We start from the raw sequence: 10633 nt of genomic DNA, 5'->3' as shown, positions 1-10633 counted from the left end.
ATTACTATATATATATATATATATATATATACACTAGGTGCTATTTAATGCTGTCTATAATATAAATTATTTTAATATAATACACGGACCACTGGATTTGCATCATTATTTTACCCAAGCTAGGAGAAGCAATGGTCCTCGATTCAGCTAGCTATCGTAGAGATAGGTACAAGAAATTCATAGGCATTATACAAAAGTAAGACATTTCTTGGCAGTACTTAAATGCATGTTGACATTCTATGCACCTAAATTGTATTACTAACTCTTATCTTTAAAGTGCGTACAAGCTTTACCTACTAAAAGGTGGGGACCACAATAAAAAAAAGGATGAAAGCTATGTAAATAATATATCATCGTCAAAGTACGTACAAGCTTTAATACTAAAAGGCGGGGACCACAATCCAAAAAGGACGAAAGCTATGTAAATAATATATCATCAATTCGTAAGAACATAAAAACTTGATTTTTTTCATATAATGTACACTTATCATTAATAACAACTCATCATTTTTCTATTTGATGGCAGTGCCACAAGCAACCTCCCAGCTCTATGCTATACGGATATTACGTGTGCGAGTTCATCAGAAATAATGGGAGGTACTGGATGAACCTTGAATACGTAAGTCTCTTATACACTGCCATGTGCTAACCTCAATTCCTAATGGTAATACATCCTAATCTTCATTTACTGTATACCTGCAGATGCCTACCATCAACAGTAACTATAGCAAGATAGAAGACAAACAAATCGACAATATTTGCACGGATATGGCGAGGTTCATCCGATGCGATATTTGTCATGAGGATGGAGCATTATTTGATAAAGATGGCGGATGAGTGCACAAATCTTCATAGATGGGCGTAGTAGTTTTAATATTAGCGTGGCAAAGAATAGCTCTATTCCAAATGTTAGATTTTTAATATGTGAATTATATATTATGTATGATGCAGTTTTGAATAATGTGAATTATTTATTATTCAAGTTTATTGTTATCTGGTTGAAGATACATATTTTAATTTTATGGCTAAAAACTGGCGGGAAATAAAAATTATAAATAACTCACAGGAAATAATATATTGAATAGGAAAATACATATTCCTAGAGGGGCGGCATAAGCACCCACCAGCACAGAAACCATCTGTGTGGCGGGTGGCTAATGTTGCCTGCCAGCACAGAGTGGTCTGTGCTGGCAGGCAAGCACCCGCCAGCACAGACGGTATTTGTGCTAGCTCAAGGTTACTGATAGGTGTGATACCCGCTAGCACAAACCTGTTCTAGCCGCTGGCACAAATGCTTCCTGGCGTAGTGTGTTTGGTACCCTAGCACAACCACAGAGTGCACCTGAACCGAGAATTGCGACGCCTTATAAGAATCTCAAATTTAGACAGTTGGGTAGCTTGTGTGAGATAAAGCTTAGAATATTGGCAAATTTAGTTGAGGTGCCATATTGAAGACATAACTATTCTCAATTATTTACTGGATTTGCGAGGATGCTCGTTTAGCTGGTCCGAGAGACCGAGACAATAAGCAACTCAAAGCATTCAAGATCAGGAAATGAAGAACAATCAGAGGACAGAGAAGTAAACTTGAGGATGCGAACTTGCCATCGTAATAGGAAGGTTTGTGATGTCGATGTTCCCTTGTTTTAATGGGCCGCAAGTATTTCTTTTGTGGGGCGTGCCAATTTAGAGTATGGGCCGTGTTAGGCCAAGAAAAGTGTTGATGGGCTTTCTAGAAACTTCGTTAGGGATCACAAAAAATTGCAAATTACTTTCCTAAAAATATACCTATAACTAAACAATTTGGTAGCATGAAATTTATTGGTTACCGAATTTGGTAGTACAAATGCCCAATTAATTTGTGCTGGTATGACCCAATGGATACACATATGTGTCTTACAAAATAAACAGAGGAAGTTATGGGGCTCTCGAAAGTACATGGCTAAACATTTACTTTATTCACCAAATTTTCTTGGCTGCAAGCTGATTTAACCAACAATAATGTCCCTCCAACTTACAATAGAAATGGATTACTCTAGCAATGCAAGAACAACATTTCCATAAGGGAATAAATAACAACACATGGACAAGAAAAATACATACACAGTTGAAGAGAACAAATGGTAAATCTCAACAAGCTGATGAGAGCACTGAATCAACAAACCAAGCAATCAAAAGCTGGAGAAATAAGCAAATCGAAGCACTCGGCCAATTTAATTTCCCAAGTGTCTCTGAACCAAACCGCGATCAGTTCATTTGTGGTTGACCCTCCTGCAGTGCTTCCTGATCTCGCCGTCGGCCCCGGTGAGCGGCGAGATGTTGCCCATCTTGACCATGGACTGCGCGAAGTGCTGGAAGAAGATGTCCTGGTTGGCGGCGTAGAGCTTGACGAGGTCGGCGGTGGCGGAGCTGCCGGTGAGGAGGACCTCGTCGGAGGCGAGCAGGCCGCGGTTGGCGAGGATGTTCTTGTAGTACTGGTTGTCGAACTTGAAGGGCGTGACGGGGTCGAGGAAGAAGAGGTTCTGGTCGCCGCCGGAGCGGGGGCAGCGCGGGCGCAGCGCCGCTGCGTAGGACGCGTCCAGTGTGAAGTCCGGGAGGCCGTTGCCCGTCTGGTTGTACAGACGCTGCCGGAAGCTCGTGCACCGGGAATCGCCGATGGTGTGGCTACCTGTATGTCATCATCAGAGGAAGAGTTCTTGTCATGTACTATTATTGTTACACACAGCAATGTAGTAACAATCAGTCCGGCAAACCGATCATATTGTTATGTAACAATCAGTTAGCATCAAGAACAAATCTGGCAATGCCGTCAAATCATCCAACCACAACAATGTACTTGTCCGGACACTATGCACATATGGACTGTGTACTGGCTGACGCCGTCCACAACAGCGAGGTATGACTTTTTGGACCAATCAGCCAAGTGTTGTCGCTGCCTAGCCAGCTCATCTAGCTTTCAATCAGTTGGCACAGTACTCTCTTCGGAAAAAGCAACGCCAACACAGATGGTGGCATGGTGGCTACCAGTATTGCCACACAACATCTATCCCACTGATCCACACATCATCTACTAGCTAGCAGCTTTCAATCAGTTGGCACACTCAACACAGACATTCATGTGTGTACGTGTGATCGATGTGTACATACCGAGGAGTGCGACGAGGTCGACGATGTCGAGGCCCTGGAGCTTGAACTTGGTGATGATGGTGGGGAGGGTGTTGTTGGGTGCCGGGATATCGTTGTTGGAGCCCTGCACGCTGGCGCCGCGTGAGTCCCTACGCCCCAGAGGCACAATCCACCCGGGCCCACCGGTCTGCAATTTCGTGCAGCCAATGATCAGAAATGTCAGCAGTTAACTTGATGGTGATTTCAGTGAAGCAGTCGGGGACGCAATGTAATTAAAATTGGCAGTAAAAAAGAATTCGCGTATCATTTGAGCTAATACTACAGTGTTGACAAGTCTAAAAAGTAGAGATGGCATGGTAGCTAGAGAGGCCCTTTTAGTTTACCCTGTCTTTATCCCATGGCAGACATGAGATGCCATGAGGCTTTGAAACTACATGCACTTTGGCGCTGCTTTACCGAGCACGGTGCCGTGCCCCCCACATGAACTTTGTCTCTTCTTTACGGTGTGGCACAAGGAATCAGCAATGTAGATTTTGTACTGTCCTGGATAGGGTGAGAGTGAAGACTGGAGAGGACACATCATTGTGCAGGGGGCCCGGCGGAGAAACAGCGAGCGGCCGGGTTTTGCATGTGCCTTGTGGTACATAGGCCATGGAAATCACACTCGCTCGTGTATGCTCACCGACACTACTACAGTGGGTCAATAATGAAACTATGGGAGAAAAACTAGATAGGGGTATACAATAATAGAGTATTATTGCACGCATGTAACTAATTTGTTCATGTAGCTATGTGGACAGCTGCAGGTAATTAACAACTCTTTTCGCTTGACATGCCAATCTTTAAGTTCATTTTTTTTGTTTTCTCAAAACGTCTTTGGAATAAATTGTGCATTAATACTCCACAAAAAAAGGCATGTCCTTTAGTTTCACACATAATAGAGTTTAATAAAGCGTTTAAGGTCTTGTCATCTAGGCATGCCAATCTCTAGGCATCTTATGCGATGCGTGCTGCGTGCATATATTTTCCTGATTGGATCGCCATGATAAACACATAAGAAATTGGGAATATGCATAGCGCAAGCGCAACAGAGAAAGAAACACAAAGGAGCTGATGCGCGAGAAATGGTTGAAAGATTGCTGAGGTGCCGCGCTCTGCACGTGACGTACCATGACGGTGGAGTCGCGGGCGCTGAGGGCGAGGATGTCGGCGCAGGAGACGGTGCCGGGGCAGGCAGCCTCGAGGGCGGCCTTGATCTCGTCGATGACCTCGAAGCCCCTGGCCGAGTCCCGGTTGGGGTTGGACCGCTTCTCGCTCACGATCGACCCGCTGCTGTCAAGCAGGAGCGACGCGTCGCAGCCCTGATGGATACATCGTCAACTCATCGTCAAGCTCGATAAAGCACCGGCCGGCAGAAGGAATGTTCATCAGACAAGACAAGCGACGCGCGCAGCGGCACGATCTCGTGTACCTTGACGAAGCAGTCGTGGAAGTGGAGGCGGAGGAGGGAGGCGGCCATGCGGGGGTCCTGGTAGTGCGCCTTCCCCACGATGGACGCCACGATCTGCTGCGCCTGCGGGCACGAGTGGTCGTAGAAGTGGGGGTCCAGCTTCCCCCACTGCACAGGGGACGCCGCCGACGACGGCAGGGAGGAGAAGAGAACCGCAACGGCGAGAGGCACCAAGGCCAAGGCCGCCATTGCACCCTTCATCTCTCGAGCTCAGGCAGCTGATGCCAAAGCACACTAGCTACAGCACTAATTGGTCTTGATTTGTGCTGTGTGCTTGCTGCAATGATGCTGATGGGACGTAGGGCAGGGTTTATATAAGCCAGGGAAAGAGGGGGCGTAGCCTGCCCAAGGGTTTCTTGCGCGTAGCTATCCAGCTGCCTTGAGCAACATGTGAGCTTATTCTTGGGACAAACAAATATTTTGTGGGACAAGCAGTATGATATACAGGGTGGTGTCACTGGCCATCTCCTTGAAGCTTCTTTGCCTTTTGCAGCTTTTGATCGCCGGTGGGGCGTGGCAATATAATTCGTTGAGCTGAGCAGATAGATGCAGGTGTAGACACGCGACGGGCCTAGGTAGCTGTTATTCTGGCCACCACACCGTCTGCTGCAGCGACCAGTAGAGTATGTATGGGCTTCGAAGAGGTACCTACCAAATACCCTTGTTCCCCAGTGGCCAAGTTATTCTATCAGCATCTTCTTTTGTGTGCAGTAGATTTATTATTTGTGCATGGATGTAAAGGCAAAGGGACATCGGCCAAAGGCAGGAAGGAAAAGGAAAAGAAAAGAAAGGCCTTGCCATAAACTGGACATGCCGTGTGCAGCAGAACCAATATTTTGAAGGTGGCAATCATTCGTCTCGCTTGTGGTACTTATCTTCTTTTCACGTATTCTTTGAGAAAAGCCACGCGCAGCGGAGTGGCGATAACGTATTCAAAAGAACATAATGCAAACCAAGTAAAAATGCTGGCGTTATTTTCCATGTACGAAGTTGGATCTTATTTTTGTTAAGTAGTTGCTGTAGTTGGAGATGCTGAAGACACTATTTCAAGACAATCTATGAAGACACCTTCTGTTCAGATCGAAATAAGCTTTAATTTCATTACATTTCTAGCTCCAGGTATTAGCTTCAACCCAGCCAATTGACATTGAATTATAAAGCTTATAAAATTCCAGGTTTTGCCACTTCTTGATAGATTTTTTCTGAAAGCTAAACTGTCCATTTGTTCTGAAAGAAAATCTATCCAAGGGGAAAGATGTCATCAGAACCGATTCATGAAGCCTTTAAATACTGACAATGTTTTCCCTTTCTGACTGAAATTAAGGAGGTTAGGTATCTCTCTTCATGCAGTATTAATAATAGCGTGCATGTACCTACTAAGCTATTTCAAGAAGTATATTTTCAAATTTTATTTCTGTCTGCAGCCATTGTAAAGTCTTCTATATTTGTTATTCAACAAAGAATATAATATTACTACTTTAAAAAATGGATAGTTTTTAAGAAAATGTAAGGAAAAGTTACTAACAAGTTGTTCAAATTTTGATAATTTTTTTTGAAAAGGCAAATGAATTATACTAGCTTATGCAAAAGACTTGCTGAGTCCAGGTTTCACCCCGAAAAATAACTAATCAGTTTCTACTACATTTGGGCAAAATGTGAGAGCCTAGTGTTCAAGGGACATGTGTCGGTACCATTCAACATGTTTGGTAGAACTCTGAATATTCTCATGAAAGCATGATGCATGGCATGGCATGAATCTTTTTAAACTATATGAGTGATATTTGTAGGCATCGAAAGGAGAAAGAGAATTCCATGTTTTATTGCCTGAGCTTTTTCATCTTTGCAAATATTCCAAAAGATACACTTTAATGTAGCAATGGTGACTTGGTGAGCACCAAAACTGCTTTCGCGTGTATATTCTTCACTAGTTGCTGTGCATGGGAACATAATTGGACCTGCATCTGTTTTGGCCCCTTACATTAAGAACCATATGCCTAGTTTTCAAACTCATGATGCTACTCCCTCCGTACCAAATTACTATTCGTTTTGACTTTTCTAGATATATAGCTTTTGATACGCATCTAAATATATATGTATGTCTAGATACATAGCAAAAGTTATGTATCTATAAAAGCTAAAATGAATTATAATTTGGGACAGAGGGAGTATTAAGCAATTTTTCCGCAGGTATAAAACATTGGTAAAGTTGTCATGGGGAAATTATTAAATTAACACTAAAATATAAAGTGGCCAAATTTTGATCTTTCGAGGAGAGTAAAACACATCCAAAGGTAGGCACACTAGAGTTAAGAAACCTTAACAAGGCCCCCAGGGTGCATTTTATTTGACACCCAAGGGTTGGCACACTAGGGAAAAATGCATTTTATTTTACATCACTTAACACCCCAGGAAAGGACAAGTTAGCATCAGAGAGATTCAGAGAGGTAGTTTGCTTATTTGTAAAATGGAAATATAATATATGTCGGATTACAGTTCTTCACCCACTCACACCTAACGGTCTAGGTAGTACACTAATGAGATATGCTGGTTTCACTGCTAGGCCAAGTATTCATATGGCATCAAGCTATTCTTTTCTTGTGGCACCAGCATGACATAATGTTACAAATTCCAGTCGTAGGAGGGCAAGTCAACTGAACCTTATCATCTCCTGACCACGCAGCTAGCAGTCTCCAAGAAGAATTACTTCAGCAGAGAGGAAAGACCCCCTAGTCTAGTAGGCTAGTATAGTAGGTAGCTGTGAGCCCTGTTTGGTAGGAGTAGGAGTGGATAGATAGGGCGCGGCTAAGGCGACAAATCTGCGACCATCATCTCAATAAACGCACTCGAAGTAGAAATCACTAGCGATGGGCCGCATGTTGGCCCGTCAGCCCAATTAATTAGACTGCTCTTCAATGCAGTCCTATACTGTTTCAGCACGGTTGATTGTCGCTGAGTAAGTGCATGCATGTAAGAATAGATAAAACTGATGATATCATTCCACATGCAAAACCAATTGAAACTTAAAAAAATTATAAATCTTAAACTGAGCATCAAAATAAATTCCGATTGCGCCATTGTATTTGTGACACTAAAAACTTCACAATAAGATCCCACTTGATTATATTTGGATGAACTTTTTTTATTCATATTTTTTAATCAAGGTTGTATATTTTCTGTGAGACATATACATGTAGAACAAATTCTAAAAACTCACGGAATAAAATAATCATACGCATCGAATAAAATATATGAACTCAAATAACAAAAATGTATACTCTTAAAATAAATTATACAAACTCAAAAACAAATATAACCGGTGCATGCTTGGAATGCAATAGAGGACGAAATTGATGATATCACCCCACGTGCAAAGAAAAGTTTGAATTAAAAAAATCTATAGAACCCTACATCTAAATTAAATTCTAATTCCACCAATAAGTTTCTTACAACAAGATCTTCAAAACAAGACCCACTTAGTATATTTGGATAAATATTTTTATTAACTTTTTACCAAGTTGGAAATTTTTCTCAAATATATAAATCTAGAACAAATTTTATGAACTCACAGAATAAAATAATTATTATTGGTGGTAGAATAATTATTTCTGACTCTGCGGATAAATTACTATTTTCTGCGAACAAAAAATTAAACACGACGAAAAAAAAGTATAATGCGAACAAAAAGATTGAGCTTCACGAACAGAACATTTGATTGTCTAGGAAAAGAATAAATAAAGGATAAAAACAAGACTTAAGGGGAAAGAGAAAGAAAAATAAGAAATAAAAAAGAATAATTACATAGTAAAGCATGGGAGGGACAGAGGAGGAAAATAAAAAAATATAAGAAGGAGTTAGTATTATCGACATAATAGGGAGAAATTATTTAAATATTTTCCTAAATCATGCTAATTACAACTCATTGAGTGGTGTAGTGGTGGTTGAACTCACTCCCAAAAGTGACACCCTCCTTGCAGCAATATTTTTGGCGCATTCTCACGAAACAAAAGATCTATATACTTTGAACAAATTGCAGAACCCACGGAACAAGTATTTATACATGAACCCTCCTTGCAACAATATTTTTGGTGCATTCTCATGAAACAAAAGATCTATATACCTCGAACAAATTGTAGAATTCATAGAACAAGTATTTATACACCTAGAACAAATAGTATAAATTCACATAACTAAAAAATATGCTCCTAGAACAAGTTATGCAAACTCACAGAACAAATATAAGTATATACAGTTAAAATTATACAAGTCATCGAACAAAACAATTATATGCATCGAACAAACAAACTAAACCCACGGAGCAAAAAAATAATTATACATATCGAACAAATTATATGAATTCACAGAACAAAAATATATACTCGTAGAACAAGTTATGCAAACTCACAAAACAAATATATGTATATACAGAACAAATTATACGAGTCATCGAACAAAATAATTATATGCATCGAACAAATGATATAAATTTAAATAAAACTAGAACACGTTGCATGAATTTATGGAACAAAATATTATACATGAAATAAATTATACAAACTTATAAATGTAAAATTTATACACAGCGAGAAATTGTACGGACTCGCACAATTAAATTTAACTCATGTATCAATAATTTTACTTGAAAAACATACATTATGCACATGTGCAATATCAAAACCTTTTCGGTCCCAAATAAGTTGGTGTATGATAGAGTAGAAACTCAAAAGGAACCACTTATCAAGATTAAAAATAGTATAAGCAGCATGTTATTATAATATATGAGAAATTAAAATATTAATTTTAATAGAGGAAGAAAGGGCAGATCAAAAACTACACAAAAAGATGAAATAAGAGGATAAATAATAAAATAAATAAATAATGGAATAACAAATAGAATGAAAATTGAAACGAAGTATTTGATAGTAAGGAAAGGCAAGTGAAATGGAAGATTAAAGGAAGAAGAAGAGAAATAAAATAGAAAAATATGCATGCATTTTCTGGTTTAGAAAACGAAAAATATAGAAAATGATCATAGTCCTACGTGGAAAGGAATGTATGAATGAATAATACATATAAGTACAAATCAGAGAAAGAAGGGGAAAAGATAATAGAAAAATAAAATAGAAGTGAAATGAATTGAAAAGGAAAAGGAAATAAATGTAGAAAAAGAAGGAAAAAATGGTCATAATAGAGTTGTGTGAGCTCGCGAAATGGATCCTTGCCGTGCAAAGAAAAGAAACAAGTAAAAAAGAAAATCCTCCATAAGAGAAAGGGAAAAGAATGGAAGAAAATATGAAAAAAATAATAAAAAGAAAAAAGAATGAAAGAAAACATACCAAATAAAATGAAGCAAATGGAGAACGGAAGTAAAAAAGACAAAAAACACGGCACAAATGGCTGGACGGAAAAAGAAATAAAATGAGTCACTTCCAATGTCCAGAAAAAATACTCAACTAGTGTCAGCGTCCAAGAAAAAAAATATTCAAAACAAACAAAAAACACGGGACAAATGGCTAGATGGAAAAAGAAATAAAATGAGTCACTTCCAATGTCCAGAAAAAATGCTCAACCAGTGTCAGCGTCCAAGAAAAAAATATTGTAAGGCACGGTACTCGTTATTCGTAAAAAGACTGTTTCTACTGCAGACTGACATCATTTCAATTCTAGTTGTAGCATTCCATCCTGCACTTTTTGGTGGACCAAACAGTTAGAGAAACTAGACCTGAAATGACTATTAGGCTGTAATAAATAATAAAACAAACTGTCCCACGCGGAGATCCTTCAGACGATAAATCGATTTCCATCGCATATGCCATGCATAGTCGCGGCTGGGTCAATATTGGGCGCAAACTTTACCGGTGCAATCGTATAGAACCTCTAATTCCATCCGTCAAACACGAAGTGTGCGATCCAGATGAGATCGCCAAACCCAAAGCACATCATGCGATTAAAACCCCGCGCTCTAGTTGGATATTTCGCACGGAACACCCTGTACGATGA

The 10633-nt window shown here is 39.8% G+C and overlaps 1 protein-coding gene across 1 annotated transcript; it reads right to left on the bottom strand.

The window, feature by feature from the left end:
- Window positions 1-1935: 1935 nt before the first annotated feature.
- Window positions 1936-5096, bottom strand: LOC101759894 (peroxidase 72). The gene is made up of 4 exons (XM_004968838.3): window positions 4598-5096; window positions 4296-4487; window positions 3148-3313; window positions 1936-2668 (listed from the first exon to the last, which is right to left on the bottom strand). Exons 1-4 carry the CDS (start codon window positions 4835-4837, stop codon window positions 2253-2255), a joined length of 1014 nt encoding a protein of 337 aa, XP_004968895.1. The 5' UTR covers window positions 4838-5096; the 3' UTR covers window positions 1936-2252.
- Window positions 5097-10633: the final 5537 nt, after the last annotated feature.

The sequence above is a fragment of the Setaria italica genome, chromosome V (genome assembly GCF_000263155.2).
Source record: "Setaria italica strain Yugu1 chromosome V, Setaria_italica_v2.0, whole genome shotgun sequence".
Classification (NCBI taxonomy): domain Eukaryota; kingdom Viridiplantae; phylum Streptophyta; class Magnoliopsida; order Poales; family Poaceae; genus Setaria; species Setaria italica.
This window is presented reverse-complemented; position numbering and strand designations above follow the sequence as displayed.

Coding starts and splice junctions, on each gene's coding strand:
- LOC101759894 (XM_004968838.3), bottom strand. CDS start 4,837: ATGAAGGGTGCAATGGCGGCCTTGGCCTTGGTGCCTCTCGCCGTTGCG. Junction 3,314..4,295: donor CCCGCGACTCCACCGTCATG/GTACGTCACGTG, acceptor ACGAAATTGCAG/ACCGGTGGGCCCGGGTGGAT. Junction 2,669..3,147: donor CGACCTCGTCGCACTCCTCG/GTATGTACACAT, acceptor GATGACATACAG/GTAGCCACACCATCGGCGAT.